The sequence below is a fragment of the Oryza sativa genome, chromosome 4, assembly GCF_034140825.1.
Source record: "Oryza sativa Japonica Group chromosome 4, ASM3414082v1".
NCBI lineage: Eukaryota > Viridiplantae > Streptophyta > Magnoliopsida > Poales > Poaceae > Oryza > Oryza sativa.
Genome location: NC_089038.1, coordinates 16,545,530 through 16,573,231, shown reverse-complemented (window position 1 = coordinate 16,573,231; position 27,702 = coordinate 16,545,530). Strand labels below are relative to the sequence as shown.

At 41.7% G+C, this 27,702-nt stretch overlaps 1 protein-coding gene and 1 pseudogene across 1 annotated transcript; both read left to right on the top strand.

Annotated features, from left to right (window-relative positions):
- Positions 1 to 6,737: 6,737 nt before the first annotated feature.
- On the top strand, positions 6,738 to 12,695 carry LOC107280712 (tau-cadinol synthase-like). Its single transcript, XM_015779828.3, has 7 exons — positions 6,738 to 6,906; positions 7,627 to 7,885; positions 9,181 to 9,568; positions 9,776 to 9,994; positions 11,273 to 11,408; positions 11,533 to 11,757; positions 11,908 to 12,695. The coding sequence occupies exons 1-7, from the start codon at positions 6,823 to 6,825 to the stop codon at positions 12,196 to 12,198; spliced, it is 1,602 nt and encodes a 533-aa protein (XP_015635314.2). The 5' UTR covers positions 6,738 to 6,822; the 3' UTR covers positions 12,199 to 12,695.
- A 1,627-nt stretch (positions 12,696 to 14,322) lies between these two features.
- Positions 14,323 to 27,314, top strand: LOC112938723 (uncharacterized; annotated as a pseudogene).
- The last annotated feature ends 388 nt before the right edge of the window (positions 27,315 to 27,702 follow it).

Sequence of the window (27,702 nt, the reverse complement as noted above, 5' to 3'; positions counted from 1 at the left end):
TATGAGGTCCATCTTCCCTCATCTTCCCTCTTCTTTCTTCCCCCATCTCTACCTCCATCCCCGCTACTGCTATGATGACAACAACGATGATGGCGGCGGCCATAGCTTCCGAGCCCTCCCGCACAGATTGGGTTGAGGATTGCGATTCCCGAGCCTCCTGCCGCGGTTGGCATCAAGGATGGTGGCGGCGGGTCCCGAGCCCTCCCACCACGGATAGGGTTGAAGACGATAGTAGCAACGGTAGTGGCTCTCGAGGCCTCCCACCGCAGGGGTGGTCGATGATGGCGGCTGCAATGGTGGTTGTCAACGATGGTGGTGGGGAGAGAGAACATAGGGGAGGGAGGTGAAGACGGAACTGGCCGTTAGGTCGTCCCACGTGCAGTTGGGGATAACAGAGATTTTTTTTAGGAAAACGTGATGGAGTGGCACTGGTCCAATTTCCCTAAATTCTAGTGGCACATAGCCAATATTGTGAATAGTAGTGGTATTTATCTAAAATATTATATTTTTAGTGGCATGGATCCAACTATACGTTCTTACATACGTTCTTACATGTAAAATAATAAGCACTTACACTTATCTCAATAGTTCAAATATCCATATCATGTACATGCTATCCAAACAACCTTAGAAATTTCTAAAAATCTTTGTATATATTATGAAATCAAATATACTACTTTACAAATATTCAAAGCTAAATTAATCCACATATGTGCAAACAAACAATACCAACCGAATAAATCAATCTATAAATGGCACTCTTCATAAATACACTCTCTCATAACATTAATTTGTGTTTAATAACACGAATAGTCAAAGATATCTTAAAAGTCCATGGTGTTATAAATTAAAAAACAGAGGGATTACTATACAAGAAAAGAAATGGTATTTAAAGTTTAGAAACTCCATTGTTGCGATACAATATATTCTCATAAATTCAAGACGGTTTCAAGTTTAATTTATAATTTATATGTTACAAGGGTAATTAGAAGAAAATCATAATCACTGTCAAAACAATCCCAAATAAATTATTGACAAAAACAGGTTTAGAATAGAATCAAAGAATATTTCAGAAAAAAAATCACCCGCATGCAAATATTCTTAACAAAAATTCAAACAATATTATATTAAAAGCCCGCGCATGTGCGCGGGCTATCTTCCTAGTTTAAAAAATAGTTAATTTGTTACTTGAAAAGAACTCGGATATAATAATTTTTCGAAAAAAGTACAGGAGCTTCGTGATAAGCAAGGAAATTGCCGTTGGCTACTACTCTACGGAACCTGGCAGGTGCATGATAAACCTACAGCACGCCGTGTCTTCCAAAACAAGTACGTACAGTGACGATGATTGGGATAGTGTGAGAGACACAACTACGAAGAGTGCCTGTATATACCTGAGCTAATTACAATTATTGGGAGAATTTGAGAGACACAAGAGGTGCACACCTACTCAATCTCTGCTAGGTCCAGGTCCATTACACAGAGAAATTGTGTGCTTTGTGTGGAGGAGAAATGGAGAATGATCGGGAGAGCTGGCAGAGAATCTGTTGGAAGCAATTTTTAACCAAAAATCCACAAAATACAAGATAGGGAATAATATCAAGATGCTGTTGGTGATGTTCTAAACCTATAGCACGCGCCGTGTCTTCCAAAACAAGTACAATGCTAATCCGGGTCCATGAGAGAGAAATTGTATGCTCTTGAGAATGACCGGGCAGAAATTTGGAAACTGAAATGATTGCGAGAGCAGGAAGAGAATATGTTGGAAGCAATTTTTAACCAAAAGTCCCCAAGATACCAGATAGGGAATAATATCATGAAGCTGAAAATGTTGCTCATAAAGCATATGCGCCGTGTCTTCCAAAACAAGTACAGTGCGAAATTGTATGTTCTTGTGTGGAGGAGAATGACCGGGCTGAGATTCCGGTGCTGCCTGCTGATGTGTGGATCAACAATACGCATCTGCCGAACTCCCTCAGCCTTATCCCTACTGTCCTGTTCTGCCAGTAGCGCGCTCAATCAGGATTAGAGCTCCCTATGTTCAATCACAATTAAACTCCATATACTTCCCTACGTAAAAAATATTCAATTCCATAGATGAGTCTGAACATACATTCATCTTCTGTATTAGACTTTTCCGTGATACAGGTAGTAGAAGTACTACAAGCAATAATCTTAAAAAAAGTTCATAAAACTACAAATACTTTATACGATCTATCATAAAAATATAGATTTAAAAACTTGTTTCATGAAACTACAGATGTAGCTAGTGTCTCCATTTATCACAACAACTACAGGTAATTTGTACTATCTATCATAAAACTACAGATTTTAAAACTTGTTGCACAAAACTACAGATTTAATATTTTTATTTATCACAAAACTACAGGTCTAGTGTCTTCATTATCACAAAACTACAGGTTTTAGCAAACTACAGGTTTTAGCATTGTTAAAACCTGTAGTTTTGTGATAATGGAGACACTAAATCTATAATTTTGTGATAAATGAAGACACTAAATGTGTAGTTATGTGATAAATGAATACACTAAATCTATAGTTTTGTAAAACAAGCTCTTCAATCTATAGTTTTGTGATAGATTGTACAAAATACCTATAGTTTTGTGATAAACGGAGACACTAAGTCTGTAGTTTTGTGAAACAAGCTCTTAAATCTGTAGTTTTGTAATAATTTGTGCAAAATACCTGTAGTTTTGTGAAATTTACTAAAAAAGAAAGAAGTACTGCAACCACTAATCAATACATACATCTTTTCCGTCACTATTTTTTTCAAATAACATTCGAAAAGACTATAAAAAGATAAATAAATGAAACTATTCTTCAAAACAAATTGTGGAGATTACGAGTACCCTATGCCCACACGGCATGCTTATCTCACTAGAGATAGAAGGTGAACTGGATTCATGTATTATGTAATAGCTTAAGACTTGGGAATTATTACCTTGCCTTGTTTCCTACGGCATGAAAACTGATGTTGCATTAGGTTAGGTTTTCCTCTTGGTAATCCTGCCCTAAAACTATATAAGGTGTGCAGGGAGCATATTCATAACATACTTAATTGTCAGGATTAATACACACCCGGTGAATGCAATCCTCAAACAGGATACACAGTCCCTAAACAAGAGTAGGATATTAGTTCTTGTCGATAAGGCTTAAACATGTCTAAATCTTCCCTTTACTTAATTATCCACTTTTAGTTTTTGTATGCCACCTCTCTTTCTTATTGCCGATTTTTAGAATCGAGACAAACACAGAAATATCAATTTTACATATCAAAGTATCAAAGCTTAATATTTTCCTATATACTCCCTCCATCTACTTTTGATAGTCATATTTCCAAATCTGAAAATTTTATTTTTGATAGGCATATTTCAATTCAACAACCTATCATCTTAATGACTTTCTCGGATTTATTGCATGACTCTCCATTCTTCCACACAAGATTGGTTATATTGGCATCGAGAAATGTAAATATTAATGAATCGCTTGTTTACGAGGAATGACTAGTAGCATATTTAAATGGATGTTAAGTAGAATTACTTATCTTTGGTCTGTGTGTCAAGATGAAATATGACTATCAAAAGTAGATGGAAGGAGTAGTATTTATTAAACATTTAAATGTCTAGCTACACATATTCTAAAATAGGGAAATTTTGCTACAGGACACTGCTATTGTGTGGTTTTAACCTTAGAACACCACAAAAACTAACTTTTGGGGGAAAACACTCCATAATCGTGATATTTTGCCAGTAGACACCACGCAGACTAAAATAATTATTTCTGGTTGAAGAGGTGAGAGTAATTGCGTGAAATATCAAAAATACCCTTGACCCACAAGTCAGCTCTCCTATCTTGTATATATGGGGTCCACATGGCAGTGACTTGGACGAGCGGCGGCGGCCAGCGGCCGAGCGGCGAGGTCGGGTGGCCACGGCGGACAAGACGTGACGCGGGCAATGCGGCCAATGCTAACGGTGGCGCGACCCGGCAGAGGAGGATGGCCCGTACGACGCAGCCTTGGGTGGTGCGACATGGACCCTCGCGAAGGCCGGGTGGAGCAGCAGCTTGGCACGGTGTGGCGACGCTGTCCCGCGGCTAGATTGGCAGCGCTGCAGTCGACCAGATCGGTGGCGAGGCGGCCGGCCGGGGCCGGCGTGTGGTCGCGGGCGTGGTCGGCTTGCGGCGAGCGGCGATGGCGCTGCAAATGTTGACGTTCGCTCCTCCTTCCCCTTTTTCATTTTTTTCGTTTTCTTCTTTCTCTTCATCTACCTTTCCTGCCATGTGGACCCCACATATACAAGATAGGAGAGCTGACATGTGGGTCCAAGGGCATTTTTGACATTTCACGCGATTTCTCTCTCCTCTTCAACTGGAAATTATTATTTTAGTCGGTGTGGTGTCTACTAGCAAAATACCACGATTATAGAGTGTTTTTCCCCAAAAGTTAGTTTTTCTATGTCCTAGGGCTAAAACCACACAATAGCAGTGTCCTATAGCAAAATTTCCCCCTAAAATGGCATCTACTTCCTCCATCACATTTTAAGCGCAGCCATGAGTTTTTATGTCCAACTTTTAATCGTCCGTCTTATTTTAGTTTTTTTTAAAAAAAATTTAAAACATAAGTCACATAAAAAGTACTATTCATGTTTTATCTTCTAATAACAACAAAAATAGTAATCATAAAAAAATTTTTAATAAGACAAACGATTAAAGTGGACACGGAAACTCATGGTTACGGTTAAAATGGGACGGAGGGTGTATTCAAGAATAGTGTGAGTGTACTGTCAAAGTAGAGAGGTTCTTGGAATGATTCCTTCTTGGTGCACTTCGGAACGAAGGAGGTGAGGTCCTTAAATAGGCTGCCAATGACAGTTTGTGGCGGTTGGAAATGTTGGAAATGCCCCGCAACCGTCATTGGGGAGTGATTAGGAGCATCAACGGCGTAGCTGGGGCTTCGGCCGAACCCTAGCCTGGCCCAATCGGCCCACATCTTCTTTGGTGCGTCGCTTGATGGATCCTCTGCCCAGTGGTATGGTGATTGGGCCCATTTGCAGTTATTTTAATGGGTTTGTGAGCCCATCCATCCATAATTCTACCACTCGACCGACTTCAATTGATTGTGCACTTATTTTCCGTCGATTCTCCACCATTTAGGTGAAGATCTCATGTATTTAAATAAAATTCCAAGTACAAGTGGAAAAAGATTATTTCTAATAAAATATGCATTGCAATCATTGCAAGTTCCCTTTTATTCTGGATATATTGACGGTCGAAATTGGTCTATAAGGACCATCAACAACAATCATATTGACATTACGTTGAAATGTTTCATTTAACCTATTGCAACATTGCTCATTTAATTTGCACCATGATTTCAGATTTTTCTTTCGAAACCTTTTTAAAACTCAACCAAAGTAAAAATTGCCTATATAGTAAAATAACTTTTAATTACTATAATCAGAAAAAAATAGGTATGACTATACAAAACCATACAAGTATATTAACAAAGTACTTAGAAACGGAATGTGCATAGGAAAATTGCTCGAAATAATCAAGTTTATTGTAAGGCACACTCACTTCTAAATTCCAAAGTTATTGAGCAAAAATCACATCAACCTTTCAAGTTGTTGTTCTTGTAAGCAGAACTTTAAGGTCACCCATCTACCAAATAGTTACAGTAGCATGCTAGCTCATTTCTCAAGTTTTTTATAACTAAATTGTACCCACTTGATATATATGGGATACAATATACTCTTAAAATATTATCCACAAATATAAACATTTATGGAGTATTAATTTCCCATCCCAACAAACACATATTTGATTTCCCAATAATCAAGCGAAAGATAACAACCGGGAGGCATATATTTATGGATGGAAATTATTATGCAACTTCCAAAAACACTAGTGTGTACTCCCTCCATTCCAAAATATAAGGCACAACCACCCTTAACCAAAGACCAAGACATAATTATTATTATCTTGTAGTTTGGATCATCCGAATAAATACAATGCATGCATCCAATAGAATTAGAGAATGTGAGAGTGAAGGATTTAAAGAATTAATAATTTAATGGAGAAGATGTCATAGTTAATTGTATGCATGCGTGTATACCTTATGTTATGGAACATCTAAAAACGTGGTTGTGCCTTATATTATGGAATGGAGGGAGTATTAAGTTGCGTGTTCGCACAACTATAACCGCTCCTCTCTGTTTAATACGTCTATAGGTTATTCATAGTAATAATAAACTTAAATTTGTAATGACAATAAATCATAATTACACCTTTCGACGGGTATATAGCTGATAGTCATATTAATTAATACATCACAGATATATACTATATATACTCAAGACTAATATATCTACGTTGAATGATGTGAAGCTGATTCTGAACCCATGAATCTTCATTTAAGGTGCAAATTATTCTTTTTTCCTTCGTTTTTAATTTATTGCTTTTACAGATCATATCTGACGTTTTTCTCGATCCTTTCCTCTATCGGATGGTTCTTGTTTTTTAGATTACGTGGATCAATCAAGTGGTGTTCTGAGTTCTAACTAATTTCACTAATAGAGATAAGCTTCCTCGGCAATTCCACTACTGATCAAGCAAACTAGGATGATGTGGGGCTCTGTGTCTCCTTTCCTATCCGTTCCTCCCCTCAATTGTCTTGGGATTCAATTGTAGTGTGGTCCTGCTAAGCTCTATATAAAGCCGTCCCAAATGCTCCATACACACAGCACCTAAGCAAAAACCAACAACACACCCACATTCACTGCTAGTCTGGGTATACAAGCATATATGGCGTCTGAGACAGTGGCATCCAACTTCGAACCTTCACTGTGGAGCACCTTTTTTATTGACTATGAGCTGAAGCCACTGCAGGCATATCTATATACTCTATATTTTTACTTCGTAGGAGCCTCATTATTTCGCTTATACTTATCCTACCTCCATTTCAGGTTATAAGACTTTTTAGCATTGGCTATATTCATATAGATGTTAATTAATCTAGGCACAAATATATGTCTAGATTCATTAACATATATATTAATGTGAGCAATGCTAAAAAGTCTTATAATATGAAACGGAGGAAGTAATATTTAAATTAATTATGGAGTTATTTTTGTTTTTTACCGTAGTAATTAACATTATGATGCATGATTAAAGAAAATTCAATTACTAGTTTCAGCAATTTTTCCCCGCAAAAAAAAGTTTCAGCAATTCTATATCTTTTATAATGTAGGTAGGGTACGTATATCATAGTTTTATTATTTGCGTAGCCTAAATATTTGATGGACTTCCTACGTGATGAGATGATCACAAAAATTAACAATCAACATGTTCAGATTTGAATAAGCGCTTATATTCAAGCAGAATTAATGTGTACATATATATTTCTGATGTTTTTCTTGCACATGGTATTAGTTCATGTAAGATTATCTTTCCTTTTTTTTCATAATTTCTGCATGTACTACTTTTGACAAATTAATTATTGCTAGAACTGTTTCATGAATATTGTAATGTTATTTCACAAAGCTTGCGTGGTTAATAATCTCTTTTTGATAACTATAATAAATCAAACTCGTGAATCCAACCAACCAGAGATCGGAAGAATGGATGAGGAAGAGAGCTGACGAGCTCAAGGAGAAAGTCCGCACGCAACTTGGGACTTGTGAAGACATTGTGGGGACGATGAACTTAGTGGATGCAATCCAACATCTTGGAATTGAGCACCTCTTCAAACAAGAGATAGACAACACATTAAGAGACATTCGTACAAGTGAATTTACAAGCTCTAGCCTCCATGAAGTTGCTCTTTGGTTTCGCTTGCTTAGGGAGCATGGCCTATGGGTTTCTCCAGGTACCTACCTTATAAATAAAGACTAGAAGTGGTATTTATGCTAAAGATTAAAGATAAGATAATAAGATAATGATTGACCATAAGTGAATAAGATACTATCTTTTGAGTTCATTGTTTACAAGTGAATATAAAATTCAACTAGTTGTTCACTGCTAACTTTTTAAGAACAAGATACATAACTCTTTTACTCCATGGGATCTACTTTATTTCCTATCATGTCAATAAACATTGTGGTGTCTATCACAACCAAATACCACCTGATGTGGGCTCCCATATATATGGATTACTTGGTCATTTTAGGTTGTCCTTGTTCTAAGGATAATAAATCAAAATGAAAACGCTAGCAAATTAAACATTCGGATTGAATAGATGCAGAGTAGTTAGCCACACAAAGTTTTTGGCCACACGATATATTTGCTACTACCCCTGTTTTCATATTATAAAGGCAAAATTTGCTACAGGACACCTAAAAAACGTGTAATTAGCCGTGGGACACCATAAAAACATGAATTAGCTGTAGGACATCGTAAAAGAATGGTAATTAGCCACTAGACACCGGAGACATTATTTTATTATTTTCGGTGGAAACAGAGAGAGAAAGAATGTTAAAAGTATGAAAATGCCCCCGGCTGCGAGCACTCCCTCTCTAGCCTCCTCGTCGCCCTCCTTGCCGGTGCCGCGCACGCCGGTCGCCTCCAAGTCACCGTCGAACATCATCCGCTTGTTCCGCAGACGCTCCAACAGTGCCCTAGCGTCGTACACCCACCGTCCCTTGTACAGCTCGCACCCCCTTTCCCACCACCTCTCAGATTCGCCTCAATGTCGACGCTGCTGTTGTTACCCCCTACCAACTCGTAGGACATGGACATGGGCATGGACTCGGATGAAGAGACCTGTTGGTGTTGGGGCGTGGATGGAGTTGACCTTTTGGTGTGCAGCCTCCTGCATTTGGCGGAGGTCAGGGGACCTGGTGCACGCGTGGGGGATAAAGAAGATATTGGAACATCAATTATAAAGCATGTTTTAATTATCATGGATATTTAATGTGATTGGCATATTTCTCTATATTTTCCATGGTATATTTTTATTCATTTGCATCGCTCTATACAATTAAATTATATTTACTCTTTTTTAGGGTTGGCTATATTTTTCTTATTTGTGTCCAAAACAATGAGCACAACACAAAGACGCTACTAGCTAATTAAGAAATGTCCTGTTACCTTATGAGGTTGCCAAAATAAAAATATACAGTACTAAATGAGTTAAAAATAAATATTATTTCTGCTGCGTTGCAGATGTATTTGGAAAATTCAAATTCGACGGTGATGATGCAAGGTTAAGCAGTGTAATTGCTGATCATGACACAAGGGGTTTGCTAAGCTTGTACAATGCTGCTCACCTCCTAGTACATGGTGAGCCAGAACTCGAAGAAGCTATCTCTATCGCAAGACATCGTCTCAAATCAATGACTAGGGATTGTGACTTGAATCCGGTGTTAGCTAATCAAGTCAACCGCGCCCTGAACATAGCACTGCCAAGGACATGCAAGAGATTAGAGACGTCACTGTTTATTTCAGAATATGAACAAGAGGAAGGGTATAGTGAAATTCTTCTGGAGCTTGCAAAGCTAGATTTTAACATTGTACAGAACGTGCACCTGATGGAGCTCAAATCTATCTCTGAGTATGATTCTTTCTCTTATGGTAGTGAAAGCAACTAATTAATACTAACTCTGTCCCAAAATATATAAACTTTGAGCTATATGTATCTAAAACATAGCTAGAAGTTATTATAGATTGGGACCAAGAGAGTAATTAATATTGATGCCCTCAACAGTAGGCGCATATAATTAATTATACCCTAAACAAATTTGAAATAATAACTTTTCAGGTGGTGGAGAGATCTATACACGTATGTCGGGTTAAATTATGCTAGGGACCGTGCAGTGGAGGGCTACTTGTGGTCGTGCTTGGTATTTTATGAGAAAGATTTATCTTTCACCCGAACGTTTGTCGCAAAAATGATCTTGCTAGTTACCTTGATGGACGACACATTTGATTCCCATGCTACCATTCAAGAATGCCGACAGTTAAACTCAGCAATACAAAGGTGGGATTTGCTTTTCCGAAACTTACGTAGTTTAGAATTAAGAACGAACATAACATGCCATTGTTATGCAGAATTGTACACATTGTTGATCATATATAGTCATTTTTCACAATTATATAATAAAATAATATATAGAAATATGGTATAATTAATTTCATCAGGTTAATATTATTAAATTAGCAACATATAGTTATCATCCTATTGTTGATGCCAATGCAACTAAAAAGATAACGCTTTGAGTCATGGCTGACATGTAGATTAAATGCAACAATTTTAACCAGACCGTCTAAACGATATATATTAGTTGAATTGTTGTGTACTTTATATATTGTGATGCCACACATCCAAAATTATCATTTATTATTGATCACTATGAATATGTCAAATCAAAAATTGAAAACCACCCTCAATTTGGCCCAACCAATAAAATAAAGAGTTTGCTCTATGTCAACCGTCCCCTACTGACTAATGCCTTGATGTTTCTTATTTTATCCAACTAATATAGTGATTTTACTAGATTATCTAAGTATTACATATAGGTGCTAGATTAGTAATATCTTTTATTCTTGCACGGGATATTGATATTTCTTTGTACAATTCTTAACTTGTTCAGTTGGAGTCATCATGTATACGTATTTATGAGTAGTTCTGTTTGGATCCAATAGTACTGCATTGTATAACCATATCACACGAAGTAGTAAACATCATTACTACCAGTAGTGATAATTACTGGAACAGGAATAAAACAATTATACAATTTAGACCAATGATAATAGTGGGCAATAAGCCAACTACAAGTTTATGTGCACATGAGAGAGAAAGGAAAGTGAGGAGTTTTGGCTTTCATGCAAGAGCTAGCTATACACTTGCTTCAAGACATTTACATTAAATCCATAGTGAGAGAGATAGAGATGCGAGATAAAATAGAGTCAACCTTCTAGTTAGTCTATTATACATTTTAGCTTTAGTATGAGCTAATAGCCAATAGTTAGCTATACTATTATAAACTTGCTCTTAGTAACATCGCTGGATGATGGCAATAATTTATTATGAAGGCGCACAAAGAGTGGTATCTGAATGTAAATTATATGTATATAATCAACGAAGAAATTTTGCTACATATTTGGTTAATTTTTTCTTACCATACTCTTTCCCGGCCACCGGTGAGATGGATAGCTACACCATTTTCTTTTCCTCTAACTGAGAATTTCATATGAGTGTGTAATTTGTATATGTACATATTAAACCTTGGTGCAAACAATTTGGCTTGTCTTTCAGATGGGATGAAAGCGCTGTCACACTTCTACCAGAGTATCTGAAGAAGTTCTATAGAGAACTGTTGAGGAACTTCAAGGTGCTTCAGGATCAAGTGACAGACAACGACAAGTACAGGGTCACTTACACTAGAAAGGAGGTATACTATACATGTACCTAGCTAATTCTTTTCATAATCTGAAAAATGCTCCTTGATCTCTCTAATTGCAATTAAATTCAGTATGGTTAGTTCTGTTTTTACTAATTTCCTTAGTTGTGTGCAGTTCCAGAAACTGTCCACCTACTATCTCCAGGAAGCTGAACCAAGCTTCGGTGACCAGATTACTTTGACAGCTATGTCCTCGGTCATTCCACTACTATGTGTGAGTGGGACGGTAGGCATGGGTTATGTAACCATGGAAACATTTGAGTGGGTAGCCAGTAGAACCACCGCTATAGTAGCATCGGCAAAAATTGGGCGTTTCATGAATGACATTGCCGCAATGAAGGTACAAATGACTTAATTGGATTAATTGTCTACCATTTTAATAATGATATGTTAGATTTGAATATCTGATGAAACAATCTTCTGGATATGTATTTTAAGTTAGAGGAAGATTGCTGTCTAATCAATATTTCTTGTACATGAACGGACGTAGCGCGGAAAGAACAAAGGGGATGTTGCGAGCTCCGTGGAGTGTTACATGAATGAGCACAAGGTGACGATGGAGGTTGCAATTGACAAGATTGATTCACTTGTAGAAGATGAATGGAGAACATTGAACCAGGCTCATTTCGAGGATCATAAACTGTTTCCTGTCGTGGAGCAAGTTGTAAACCTGACTGCTTCCATGGCTTCGTTTTACGATGAAAGGAAGGATGCATATACATTTCCCACCCTTCTTCAGGACACTATTGAGTCTCTCTTCGTCAATCCTGTTCCTATATAGACGATATACTATATCAGTTAACTAGCTTAAGTGGTGCTGCCAGTCCAAATATAGTTGTAACATCCTCAAAATTATAATTGGGGGTTATTGTTGGCTAGTTTGAATAATCCTGAGGTAGCCCCAAGCTCTCGTTGGTGTGGTGTGCATAGCGGGAGCAGAAGCACTTCAGATGGACTTTGTTAGAGATGCAAAAGGCACGGAGATCTCGTCAGTTGGCACCGTGTTGATTGCATCAGTTTAGCACATGTGTGCATGAGTTTGCGCGGTGTCGCGTGAGTGTAGCCGAGAAATGGGGATCGTGGGATGGCACGAGATCTTGACTTGGCGGTGTTTAAATAGTTAGTATTTGCTTTGTACGCACTTTTGATTTTCAGAGAAATAGAGGAAGAAAAATGCCCCACAATCTCTCTGTTTTTCCAGTTTCCAAAACTCTGTTCTTCATTTTTGTAATCTCTGAACTTTCCTGGATTAGCTACAGTTCGTAGGTTTCAAGTTCACCACCTACATTTATACATGTTAATTTTAAGCAAATATACGATAATGTTCTATCAAATATTCTCTAACAAAATTATTATGAGGACTATAAGATTTCCATTTACGTCATAGATCACTATAAAAAAATATACATCATAGCGCACTACAATTCTGTACATAGAAAACCGCCTAGTAATAAAAATGTAGAAATGGTTCTACTTACTGTGTATAAGCAGGCATCCTACAGCATGGGTTATTAATGAAACCATCTTTCCTTGTATATTTACATATGGTTATTTGAAATTCTCTGTAATACTAATACACATCATTTTTCTTCAATTTTCCATAAAACCAAAGCTTTTCGAATACAAGAATCCGTTTGGTGGCCATCAACCTCTCAGACATCCTGCTGCTCTCATCATCCTGATTTTCATTCCCGTTCTACACACACCCTACTCCCCTATGGTGGTCCGCTGTATTCGCCTCCATGGCATGGCAATCTCACCCGCCTCCACTCAATGGTTTGGGAGGGGGAGTAGCTCAACGCTTAGGTGTGGTCAGATCTAGTGGCCCTAATTAAACACGTAGGCTATGAGATTCAACACCCGATCCACACCCATAATCTATGAGAGGCCATTGCCCACATCTGCGATGAGAAATTAGTTAGTGATGAGAAAGGCTCATCTATGATGGGTAAACACCTGTTAGTAGTTCTAGCTCTTACCCCCAAGCCCCGACACCCACCCTCGACACCGCCGGCAGTGATCCCCGCTGTCGACGCCATCGTCGTCCCGTTCACCACCCAAACTCCACTCCCCAACGCTAGAAACCTTCGAACCGAACCCCCACTCTCTTTTGCCAGATCAAATCCAGCATGACAGTGCTACGAGTCTTCAACCCAAAGGTAAAGCTACAGTGCCCTTCCTAGATCTAGTATTGGATCCGGTCGTCGGTGCTCCGCTTCAAGTCGTTGCTCAGATCTGTCCACTGCAAGAAGCAAGCTACAAATCAATGCTGCTCTCATCTACTGCAATTAAAGGCTCCTGCTCCCGCACCGGCCGATGTCTTTTCAAACTCAAGTGCGGTGGTGACCTTCAAGCAAGGCTTAAGTAAGAGCACAGCAGGAAGAGTGTCTGTCCACAAAAGATTGCAGCCAGTTGCAAGAGATTCTCTTCCCCCCGAAGGGCCCTCAAAAGTCTCCGCTTCCAGTAGGGTTCTCAAGAGTAGCAGAGTCATTTCTGTAGTGTCACATCCCCCTGAGCAAGCAAGCGTGCTACTCCCATCTAGCTCTGCTTGGAGTGAAGTTAAGGCTAAATATTGGTGGAGAAAACAGCATTCATCACGCAGTTCCTCTACCCTAGAAGAGCGAACTAGATTGAGAAGAGCTCATTTCCTGCACGTCATGGAAGGAAGATGCTTTAGATGCCTTGAATCTGGCCACAGAGTAATCGATTTCCTGTACCTCTTAAGTGTTGGTTCTGTAGAGGGATTGGACATGAAGCCAAGCTCTGCCCCAAGAAGAGATCTAGCTTTAAATCCCCAATGGCTCCTTCCTCTCTACCCGCTCTGCTTCCAAATCCAACTGAGTTTCCCCCACTCCCTTCTCGTCCAAGCCAGCTTGCTTCGGCAAGCGTCTCGAGAGAGGCCGCCATGGATGAGCTCCTGGTGCGCAGGCCAGACTCCTCCATTGTTGTTGTTGCCACCACTGGGGAGATCGAGCGCAACCATGAGAGATTTGCTCTGTGTTCCTTTGTGGCGTGGGTGGCTGACAACCAGGGAAGGCCAGTGGAGGAAAGCACCTTTGCTGATGACCTTTCGCACGGCTTTCCGCCTGCACCGTCGTGATGTACAGGTGATGAAGTACTACCCTGAGGACTTCTCTGTTACTCTTTCTCGCCCTGCAGATAGGGCGCATATTCTTTGCCAGCCAAGGTTGGATTGTCACTCGGGGAGATCCTATCACCTCAAGGCACGGGATGCCCGCCAAGAAGCCCACCACGTGTACTATCGCTATCGAGCAAGGTTGTGCATGGAGGGCATCCCAATGCATGCTCGTACTGAAGCAGTAGCCGCCAAGCTCATAGGTCCAAGATGCGCCATCAACTTCATCGAAAAATACACGCGTCGTCACAACTACAACCACACCTTTAACCTCTGGATCTAGACAAATGATCCTGGGGCCATTCCGAAGATGGCTTGGTTGGGACTGGTTAATCCTGATGATGAGCCGGTCCCATTGACACTCCTCTGCCGTTGATTGACCCCATGGACAACCCCCCCCCCCAGAAGGGCCAAAAGATGGCTGGTCGCATCCGGTGTTGATTCATCTTGACACCCTGGAAGATGTGCAGCCTCGACCGATGTTGTACAAGCAGTATGAATGGACCTATGGGGTCCATGATGATGTTTCTCGTACTCGCTCTCGCCCTTTGCCTATTCCATGCAGGCAGGAGCCCAGTGTTGTGCGGGGGCCGAAAGAAGATCCTGATGGAGATGGTGGTCGCCCACATTCTCGCTATCATAGCCGCTCCAGGTCCCTTTGGGGTCGTCTCACGGGCCGGTCGCGCAACACTGACCGTGGGGTCGATGATCAAGGCATCTACAACTAGGACAACAAAGGTCGCCAGCGCAACAAAGACGCCTTTACCTCCAGAAGCCGCAGCCAACACTCCAGGAGCCGAGCTAAGGTCAGCAGTGGCGGATTTAGGCCATTGCTGTGGGGTCGGCCGACCCCACAGCTTTTTGAAAAACGTCCTATAAATCTTAATTTTCATGTATAAATCTAAAAGAATTTAGAGAAATGATCCCACTTAAATACAAAACACTAGTAATTGATCCCATAGGTTTAAATTCCTAGTTCCGCCACTGCAGGTCAGGGTGCAACACTCTTCATCCCCCTCTCACAGACTTCTTAAACCTACTCAAGCTGCCACAAATCTCTCACCCTGCAATGTGCGCAAACCACATAGAAGTAAAAGTCCGAGGGGAGGTGCGGGAGCTCTCCTTATTGTTCCGTCTTCCCCTCCAGCTGAGTTGTTCTTCTTGCATCAGGATAACTGCGGGAATCAGGACCATCTGGATGATCCAATGCTGGAGGAAGCAGTGATCAACTACTCGCCTGATGGGGGGCCGGAGCAGCAGGAATCCCCGGTGTATGCTCCAACTGCAGAGGGTCTAGCGGTACTTCAGTCTGATGTGAATGCCTCTGCTTCTGACCTGATAGCTTCGCTTGCAACTCCGGTGAGACCACCAATCTTGCCATCCCCAATTCATATTCACTCAAAAAAGCCAAAGGTCATTTTAAACTCTTCACAAAGGCATAGCGAAAGGCTTGAAAAGAAAAAAAGGAACAACTGCAAAGTTGAACTTATTGCTCAGGAAATTATTTCCAAAATATTTGGAATTATGAACGAAGGGGATTCCTTTGATGATAATGTCAAAAAACTGTATTTGCAGCGCTTCAAGCAGCCGCTTACGCCTCGCTCTTTGAAGATGATTGCTGATCTCGTGGAGAAGGGTGGCTGCAAGAAGCTGAAGATCAAGGTTGCCAAGGGGAGGGTAGTTAGTGACTCCAGCCTAGAACCCAATGTGTGCAAGACCTGGAGGGCGCCTACATAAATATATGGGTGCCGGTTCCCCGAGACGGATGTTGGGATGCCAGAGAAGAAGATCTCAGAGCTTCATAGACCCATGGTGCCTGCTGTTTTTTTGCCCCTCTGCACCAACAAGCTATTCAGGCTCTTACCACTCTATGTAACCTAATGCATGGCTTATGTGTTGTCGATCACGCGTCTGATCTAGTCTGCAGGAGACCAAACTCTAACTTGTGTGTGCAATGCATGATGCTGAATGCTGAATCCTTCTTTTGCTGCATGATTATGTCTACTATCTGCTGTGATGCTAGCTGCTGCTCCACATTCCACTGCTTATGGATGCTACTCTTGTACCTTCATGTCTCAAAAACATTGCAAAATTGTGTGTTGGAACGTTAGAGGGCTTAATGCCCCAGCCAAGAAGGAGGCAGTTAAGTTATTGATGCAGCAACACAAACCAACAGTGGTTTGCCTCCAGGAGACAAAATTACAGGATGTCTCTAAAAACTGTATTGTACAGATATTGGGCCCTAATTTTCAGAATAATTTCTTCTTCCTGCCTGCTGATGGTACCAGGGGGGGTATTATTTTGGCAGCAGATGACAACTACTATAGACTTTCCCAGTGTGAGCTGAAATCCTTTTCTTTGACTACAAAGATTGTGATGAGAGAGACAAATGATGCATGGACCATCACTGTGGTCTATGGTCCCCAGCAAGACGCAGAAAAGATAGCTTTCCTTCAGGAATTGTAACAACTGGTCCCTTTCACTCTCCCATCTTGGCTTATCTTAGGAGATTTCAATTTGATCTATAAAGTTGAGGATAAAAACAATGACAAGTTGGATAGAAGAATGATGCAACAGTTCAAAAGGACAATTGACAGGTTGCAAATTAAGGAGCTAAACCTATAGGGAAAAAATACACTTGGGTTGGAAATTCTCCAAATCCAACACAAACAAAAATTGATAGGTGCTTTTGCACCCCTGAGTGGGACCTTCTATTCCAAAACTCAAGCCTAGTGCCTCTTTCAAGTTCTTGTTCTTTTCACACTCCTTTGCTTCTAATTGGAGATGATGCTTTCCTGAGAGAAAAAACATTCAGATTTGAAAGCTACTGGCTCAAATACCCAACCTTCTATGATACTGTCCAAATTTCCTAGAACAGACCGATTAACTCAAATAACCCTCTGGCAAATTTTAGGCTAAAACTTTCAAGACTCGCAAGAGATCTTAAAAGATGGGAATCCAGGCAAGTAGGAGATATCAAGCTATAGCTTCCGATTGCAAATGAGGTAATTTTCCAATTTGATGTAGCCCAGGAAACAAGGAATCTATCTCCTGAAGAAGCTGCCCTTCATAGATCACTCAAAGCAAAAACTCTAGGCCTGGCTGCTCTCAATAGAATTAAAATTAGGCAAAGGTCGAGGCTAACTTGGATTAAAGAAGGAGACGCCAATACAAAACTGTTCCATATCAAGGCAAATGCGAGAAGGAGAAAGAACTTTATCCACTATCTACAAACCTCAACTGGCTTTGCAATCTCACATCAAGAAAAAGAGGACGAATTGTTCAATTTCTACTCGGATAGATTGGGCAAGTTTCAGTCCAGAGAGCTGTCCTTGAATTGGCAGAGCCTAGGCATGAGCAGTTTTGACCTCTCTGATCAGGAAGAAGCAATCACCATGGAAGAGCTTGAGCTCACTATTAAATCCTTACCGTCTAAAAAAGCCCCTGGGCCCGATGGCTTCATTAGCGCATTCTATAAGAAATGTTGGGACCTAATCAAACATGATCTCTTTAATGCTGTTAGATCCTTCACGAAACTAAACCAAAACCAGTTAGATGATCTCAATTGTACCCACATTTGTTTGCTCCCTAAGAAAGCGGACGCGTCTGCTCCTGAGCATTATAGACCAATAAGCTTGATCCATAGCTTTGCCAAGATAATTTCAAAACTGTTGGCAAATAGGCTAGCCCCGAGAATGGCAGAGCTAGTCACTGCAAATCAGAGTGCCTTCATTCGAAAGAGGGCCATCCATGACAATTTTCTATATGTTCAGAACCTAGTCAAGAGATTTCGCAGGAAAAAAAACCCTACTTTAATGATGAAACTTGATATCTCAAGGGCCTTTGATGCAGTCAATTGGGCATATATGATGGAAGTTCTCTCGGTGCTAGGTTTTGGGCTCAAATGGAGAAACTGGCTCTCTTCTATTCTTTTATCCTCATCTTCCAAGATCCTCCTAAATGGCAACCCAGGAGAGTCCATTCAACATGCAAGAGGCCTAAGACAAGGCGACCCTCTTTCACCTATGCTTTTCATCCTAGCAATGGAACCTCTGAATTTCATTTTCAAGAAAGCAGAGCAAAATTGGAATCTTAACTCCACTGAGTAGTGGACCGCTCAGGTTCAGAGCCTCTCTTTTTGTAGACGATGTGGCTTTCTTCCTTCATCCAGATGCTCAAGAAATCTCTAATTTTAAAGATCTTTTAAATCTTTTTGGTAAGGCTTCTGGACTACAAAATAATGTGCATAAAACCCAAATCCTGCCTATTGCCTGCGAAGGTCTCAATGTGCAGTACATCCCGCAAGACTTGCCTAGAGCCCTTGCAGATTTCCCTACGAGTTATTTGGGTCTGCCACTTCACACCAGAGAGTTGAGGAAAATTGATTTTGCTCCTCTCATTGACAAAATTGGTGCAAGAACCCTGAGTTGGAAAGGAAAATTTTTCAGCTCCACGGGTAGAGAAACGCTTGTAAAATATGTACTCTCTTCCATCCCAACCTATCATTTGTCAGCAATTCCAATCCCTAAGTGGGCCATAAAGAAAATTGATAAAATCAGGAGAGCCTTTCTCTGGAAAGGAGAGGAACCAGAAAATGTGAAGCCAGGAGCAAGTCTGGTAAATTGGCCAACTGTTTGTAGACCAAAAACCATGGGAGGACTGGGAATCCTTGATCTTCATAAATTCTCTACAACCCTAAGAGTAAGATGGCTATGGCTTAGATGGGTTGACAACTCTAAACCCTGGGACCAAATGGAATTGCCGTGTGATGAATCTGACATTCATTTGTTTCAGGCATGTACAAGGATATCTATTGGGAATGGCCACAAAAGTTTGTTCTGGGAGGATAATTGGTTGCAAGGGGTATGCCCCAAGGATGTTTCTCCAAATCTTTTCAAGTTGGCCATGAGAAAAAGCAGGACAGTAAATAAAGAATTGTTATTAAACAGTTGGCTGTTTTCGTTCAGGCAGATAACCAATATAGAACAGATCCACGAGCTAGTCCAACTAGGCAACATGCTGCAACACATACATTTAACTTCTTCCATGGAGGACAAAATAGAGTGGACTCAAACTTCCTCAGGGATCTACACAGCAAAGAGTGCTTATCTGGCACAGTTCTTTGGCTCGGAATTCAATGATAACTTCAAGATGGTATGGTCAGCGGAAGCGCAATCGAAACAACGTTTCTTGGGGTGGTTAGTTCTTCACCAGAGAACGCTGACAGCTGAGAACCTCCTCATTAGACATTGGCCTTGCCAATGGATTTGTCATCTTTGTTCATCAGCGTTTCATCATCTCTTTAGGGATTGTGCGGTTACAAGGCGAATATGGCTGGAAGTGGCTAATGCGAGACACATCACGGCAGTAACTATCCCTCAAAACATCGATGAATGGCTGCTCTCTATAAAATTCTCCATGCCAAAGCCTCAGGCAAGGGTGGCTGCAGGTGCCCTAATTACAACCTGGTGGCATATATGGTTAATGAGAAATGATAAAATTTTCAAACAGACACCCCCAAATACCAGCCGTGCAGTAGCGTGCATTCTAGATGACATACGAGATAGGGAATTTGCTTTCAAACTGCCTTAAGCGTTAATGTTCTTTTTCTTCTCTTGTTAAGGTGTATCCATATTGCATTGTCTCTTGTGTATCTGTAAGGCACCTATTCTCCTTCTAATATAACCGGCAAATCTCTTGATGTCTTCTATTCAAAAAAAAAAAGAATGAGTATACTCTGAACAATGAATGCCTTACCACTTATAAATGATGAGTCATATGTGACAGGTCATAGTTACAGGCTTACAGCCCATCACCGATGACTCATCACATATGACAAAAGACTGAAAATATATCTACATTTACTTGAAGTAATTTGTTCACTCGAATTTCTCTTGACCGTTTTATTCTGTCCGTTGAATATTTGCATGTCGGTTCTGATTGTCGTTGCATAATTTCCAAGCAATGCTTGATAATTTGTTTCATGTTGATGGGTTTCTAATCTACTTATATGAAGTTATCTTTCTTTGTTTAGCACGGTTACTCTGATTAAAATGTTTGAGCTGGTATAATATCTTCATAATGTAGGAGTGGCGCTGACACTCGGAAATATCTAAGAAGGTGGCTAGGCCAATGGAGGACCATAGGCAACGGGTGGTAATAGCCCTGTCCATCTGTTATGGTAGGCCATGTTAGGTTTAGTTCGTTTAGTCTCCTCATCTCTTTCTATGGTGATATTTCTCTGCTCTGAAGTGGACAGGAATAGATTTCATGCTTAGAGCTTTGATTACTTAGAACCTCAGAAATTAAATCAAGATGGCGACAGCTCTTGTGTTAATCCTCTTCCCGTGTGACTGATATTTTCGGATTGCGCTACTTGCCATAAATATTTAGCTTGATCATTTATCTAGGAACTGGGAACTGTTTTGCTCTGCTCATTATCCTCCCAGCTAGCTCTGCTATTAGCATATTTGTTAGACATGACTGTTTGTTGCTGTGACCATGGTCATTAATGCTATATCTTTTATCCAATGTGTCTGTATGATTGATGATATGATGTTTTGTCTCAACCGCTTCCCTGTGGAAAATAAGATACCCCAGAACAATCTTAGGTGAAATGCAACGACGGTAATTCGTGCACTTACGGATATTTTTTTTGGAGGTCATAAGAAATACCAACAAAGCTATGCCATTTTTCAAGCAAAATGCCAGCTTGTGCTGTACGTAGGATGCGAGCACACATAGCTTGCTTACTTTCTCAACTAGAGAGAAATTGTTGACTATTCTTCGTATTCAAAACTTGTAAGACGTATTTGCCACCCTTGATGACTTCAAATAAAAAGGTCATCAACAACGAAGTCGAGCTCTACAAGTGTTATATACAGCACGTCTCCATTTGAAGTTTCAAATATTAAATTTTTTTGTTGTTCAAAATAGATCTTGCAGATTATAACATATTATTTGGACATGGAAATGTTCTGAACTGAAAAGTTATCCGTTGTAAAGTTATAGATCTCATTGAGCACTTCATCTTTGATATCAAGTCTCGTGCCATCCGGCTTTGATATAAGGCTGTGATCCGGTTATATCCCTAATCCACGGCAGTTTGAAACTATCAGCCATTTTAGACCCTCTTTGTTTAGGCTTATAAGCCAACTTATAAGTCGAAAAGTCTAAGCCTAAACAAATAAGCAGCTTTTCCGTTTGGCTTTTTTGAAGCCATAAGCCACTCTAACACTATTAAGCCAAAAGCTAGGTTGAAGAAGCTTTTTTGGCTTATGTGAGGTAGATGTATGACTCAACCGCTAAACTTAGGACATTAAATCCACCGGCTTATAAATCATATAAACCAATAAACTAACTTAAAAGTCTAGGCCAATAAGCCTAAGCCTAAACAAAGAGGGCCTTAGTCGATGTCACTACACCGTATCTGGCCTTCCTTGACGGATCCCTTCTGATGAAAAGGGAATCCATCATTAATATACGATGAATTCGCAAAAAAAAATTATTGTAAAATTCACGTGATGACTGGAGGTCTTGGAAATATTCACACTGACAAACTGGATCATCACAAATGTTGGGAATTTCATCGTTTTCAATTGGGATATCACATGGTGATAAAGAATTTCATCATAGAATTTTGTTGTCGAATAGACAACTGCGTCACGTCAAAAGGCGTGGTTCTCTCAACAGTAGTTGGAAGTAAAAATAATTGTATTGCTTAGTAAAAATTTTTGGATCCCCTATTACATGGCCTTAGGGGGCTATTTATAGCCATATTACAGGTTCCCTATTTAGGGTTTAGGTTTTATAGGGGAATTTACATGGTTACCTTCATGATAGGGACATTATTGGGGGCACACGGTGTCCTTTACATGTATGGGTCCCTATTGGGCTAAAAGGCTCGGTCCATTTATTTGGCGAAATCTCCCGAAAGCGCAACGGCCCGTTAGGCCTCCTTACGGTGGGGTTCGGTACTTGGCGAAGCTCATGCCTTCATGCTAAGGCTTTTGTCTCACCGTCTTTGTCCGTGCGGCCCTCTGACGAGGTCTTTGCCTGGCGATGCCCGCGTATTCCGAGCCATAGCTTTCGCCCATATGGTTCCCTTCTCAACCTTCGCCGTTTGCTTCTAAGTCTGAGCCTGTCGCCTAAATTCTTGGTTTCGGTACATCCAGCCGAAGGCTCTTTCGTGTTCTACCTCCAACAAATTTGATAAGCACGGTCCTGATGGGCCCACGACAAGCTAGTTATGTTTGTAAATATAAGATTGTACGGAGAAAATCACCATTATTAGGCCTAATTTGTCACAACTATCAAGATAGGGTGACCAAGAATTTTCTTCATGGAACTTACCAACAATAGATGTAAGAGGTCCCAAATATAATTATCAAAATGCATAAATAAGAAGGCAATTTGTCGGTGTTTACATGGACCATGTGTATTTATCCCGCATTTGTTTTCTAAATCGCGGTTGGCTATTACTGTTGCTACTTTTACTAGTTACTAATAATTTTACAATGACAAAGTATTTAGAAAATTTAATCACTGATAATATGGCATCCATTTAAGTATATTTATTTTTTTAAAAAAAATACGAATGTTCAAAGTTTGAATATAAATAGTGGTTTATGACAAATATAAAGAAACGGAGAGAGTGCATATAGGATATTCCAGTGTTTCGACAATGAGGTTTTATAGTTTTTTTTTTACTAAATTTCAGAGTAGTACTAAGTATAGCCCACCGGATATATGACAGGAGAACAAGACCATGAAGTAGGCTTTGCATAATCAAGAGCGAAAAGGTACAAGCTCCGCAAGGTAGGCCTTTTTGAATAATGGGCCGCAGCATGTGCCACTACTTAGGGTACTTAAGGTGTGTTTAGTTCAGGCTAAAATTGGAAGTTTGGTTAAAATTAGAAGGAAAAAGTATACTTTGACTCCCTCAACTATGGTCCGAGTATGATTCGTAACCTCCAACCATAAAACCGGGTATATTGACTCCTCCAACTATCGAAACCGGTGTAAAATATATCCCTGAGTGGTCTTGGAAGCGGTTTTGGCTGACGTGGCGCCTACGTGGTAGTGTTGACCCAGTCTTCGTTCCACGTGTCGTTAACGTGTCGCTTATGTGGCATTTTAGAGTAAAAACAAAAAAAATATGTGGGACCGACATGTCATTCAAAAAAAAATAGTGGGACCCACATGTCATCTCGTGCGCCGGCGCCCGGTGGGACAAGCCGACGGAGGCGGAAGGCCGACGAAGGCCATCGGTGCGCCGCCGGCTTCCGTGGGTCCCGTCCCCTCGGCGACAGCTAAGTTCGAGCGTGGTGGAGGCCAGCGACGGGTCTGGGTGGCGAAAGCAGGATCGCGGACGGCGGGAGGCGGCTGAGGGAGCTCGTCCACCCGGTGAGGGCGCCGTGCCAGTAGAGGTGAGGATAGGGTCCATCCCCCCGGCTGCGCCGCCGCCGCGCTGCAGTCAAATGCTGCTTCCCAGGGCGCCGGCGAGCTAGCCTTTGATTTTTCTTCGACGTACAGGATGTGATCAGAGAATTCCATTCAATTCAATGATCTCATCTTGCTGATTTTTTTTTGTTTCGAGCTAGCTAGCTAGGTCGGATCGATCTCGATGGTGGCGCCCGTATTGCTCGTGGTTCGCCTGGACTAGATCGATCTTGGACAGCCAGATCGCCGCCGCCGCTGCCGGTGACGACAAGGTCGCGTCCGCCATCAACGCCCTGGAGGAGCTCCTCCACAAGGGTAGCCCGGCGCTGGCGGCGTACGAGCACCATGTGATCTTCCTGAAGCGTGCGCAGCAGGAGGAGGCCGTCGGCGCCGTGGATGGCCGAGGGAGCTGACGATGGCGACGGCGCACCGGGGAGGAGCTCGCCGGCTGTCCGCGTGCGGGGAGGAGCTCGCAGGCCGTCCGAGCGCGGGGAGGAGCTCGCCGGCCGTCCATGCGCGGAGAGGAGCTCGCATGCCGTCCTCGCGCGGGGGAGGAGCTGGAGTTCGCCGGTGATCGGGAGCAGCGGCGGTGCGGTGGGGGTGCGCGTGCGGGGAGGAGCTCGCCATCTGTCCGCGCACGGGGGAGGATCTGGAGCTCGCCGGTGGTCAGGAGCGGCGGCAGTCGGCGCCGGCGTCCGGAGGCCATGGGCAACGACGACCACGACGCCACCAGGCCGGGGGAGAGAAAGGGAGATAAGGGAGAGAGGGAGGGAGGAGGAAGAAGAGAAGGAGAGGGAGGATGTCAGTGGGTCCCATTTTTTTAATGTTTTTTATTCTAATGCCACATAAGCGCCACGTAGGACAAATACCTGGTCAAAACCGCCACGTAGGCGCCACGTGAGCCAAAACCACCTCCAAAACCACCCAGAGGCATTGTTTGCATCGGTTTTAATAGTTAGAGGAGTCGATACACCCGGTTTTGTGGTTGGAGGACATAAATCATACTCGGGTCATAGTTAAGGGAGTCAAAGTATACTTTTTCCAAATTGAAACAATGTGATAGGAAAAATTGAAAGTTTGTATATGTAGAAAAATTTTGATGCGATGAAAAAGTTCTAAGTTTGAAGAAAAAGTTTGGAACTAAACTCGGGCTTACTTACATTTCATTCGTTTAGTAACAGACTGTGTATTGCACCTGGGCTCGACCTATTTATATATACTAGGGTTGGAGCGAGGTTAGTGCGCGCCGTTTTGCACAAAAGCCCCTCTCTTTTCAAGTTCTACAGCGCGATCCTAATTAGCGATTTTTCTCTCCTTCGCATGGAATATCCAGTCTTTCGAAGGGCCTATACATAAAGCATCCACTCTGGGATACTGTTTGCGGGGGACCTCGACCGAATTACGCGCGAAGTGGAGGGCCTTTTTGCAAAAATTTCACCATGCGCTATCCGACGTGTCATCGCCCAGCGTCCGCCCCTTCCGCCACCCGTAATGTCTTCTAATATCCGCCCCACAGTATCTATGAAAATGGTTGTTTAGCTGACAGACTGTTCTGCGGACATTCCGTGGGTGCACGGGATGTTCTAGGGCATGGTTCACCTAAACAATCTTTTTGTGTTTTGCTTATCCGGAGTGTCTTCAGAGCTGAAATTCGATCAAAGTATTTGAATTACTACGTGAAGCTTAAAATAGCAAGTAAACTAGAAAATGAGCGTGCCACTGGCACGCTAGCTAGTTTATAGCACGTGCATTTTCTTTTAGAAATAATACGTTCAAAAATGATTATTTAAAGGTTTTCTTAATTTTATATTTGTAAAATTAAGTTAGAATAGTAAAATTATCCTGATTAGTTGTTATCGTGCGGATTGGACTATTTAACTTGGATAAATTTCTAAAGATGACATATATTGGTGTAAAAAAACGTGTTTTATTAATATTCAACGCAATTGTCATGAACCTATAAGTAATACAGTTTGTATAATTAGTTGGAAATACATATCTAAAATAAACGTGTCTTCGGTTACCTAATTCTTTATGCTGGTTTCATTTAGAAATAAGGACATTGACATGGTAAAGTTCATATATTCAGATATGTACTGAACGCAGCTCGATTGGTTAATTAGTTTCCTTGCCTATACAGGTTAAGTTATAGACTTGGTACGAGTGCTTATATTTATAACTACTCGTTGTTTCAAGGTAGACAACCAACCAATCTTCATCAACCCAAAGAAATGCGTGACGTCCTAGTTTTTGGAGGGGCTCGTATACATTTACGGCAAAATTTGCTACAGGAAAAAAAAAACGCGTAATTAGCTGAGGGACACCGAGAAAACGTGTAACTGTTCCAGGACACTATAAAATTTGTGAAATTTTCTGTAGGAGACTGAGCTCATTATTTTAATAATTTCCGGCTGAAAGTGGCTAGTAATTTTTCAAAATGCCTAGGATTGCCCCCGCCTCCCAGTCTATACCAACGCGTGGCGGAAGAGCGGAGGCGGCGGCAGGTACGACGGCGGCAAGAGCTGCTCCAAGGCGGAGCAGGAGAGGCGCAAGGGCATCCCATGGACGGAGGAAGAGCACAGGTACGTATACACGCGCGATTCCGGAAATCAAGACGAGCAGTTGTTGTTCGTCTTCTTCCTCGGAACACAGCTCGCTCCTCTGCTCGATCTGCTGCGTGACGCAAGCGAATCCATGGCGGTGATGTCATGCGATTGCGATTGGATTGTGCGCAGGCTGTTCTTGCTGGGGCTGGACAAGTTCGGCAAGGGAGACTTGCACAGCATCTCGCGCAACTTCGTCATCTCGCGGACGCCGACGCAGGTGGCGAGCCACGCGCAGAAGTACTTCATACGCCTCAACTCCATGAACCGCGATCGTCGCCGCTCCAGCATCCACGACATCACCAGCGTCACCGCCGGCGACGTTGCCGCGCAGCAGGGCCCGATCACCGGCCAGGCCAAGGCAGCCCTGCGGCGGCGCTCGGGCCACAGGGCATGAAGCACCCGGGCGGGCCGCCGATGGCCATGTACGGTGGCGTGCCCATGGGCCACCCCGTCGCCGGCCACATGGTGCTCGCCGCCGTCGGCACGCCGGTGATGTTCCCGCCGGCTACCCGGCGCCCCTGGCCAAGATGCACCAATGACGAGACCACCCTTGCGCCACCATGGATGGACATGAGTAGCATTTCTTCCTCATCCTTTCTTGATGAATCTTGATTTGTTCTTTGTGTACTCGCCGGCTCATCGTCCCTTTCAGCCGGGGGCAATCTGGGCATTTTAAAAAATTACTTGCCACTTTCAGCCAGAAATTATTAAAATAATGAGCTCGGTGTCCTATGGCAAATTTCACAAATTTTGTAGTGTCCTGAGACAGTTACACGTTTTCTCGGTGTCCCTCAGGTAATTACGTGTTTTTTGCGTGTCCTGTAGCAAATTTTGCCTACATAAGTGTACGAAGGTGTATATGAGCATCTATATTTATTCTGTGCTTCGCACACAAAATTTATAGCAAAATTATTATTGTTACTTACCATATTCCAAAATAAATGGATTCCTAGCATCCAGAAAAAGTATAATGTGAGGAGGGAAAAACAAAAATGTTCTGAACTAATAAAAAAGTAGTGCTAAACTTATCGGTTAACCGGGAATACACCTATCTGTCCATCTAATTTCACTTTTTGTTCTTTCCATTATATTGAAATTTATA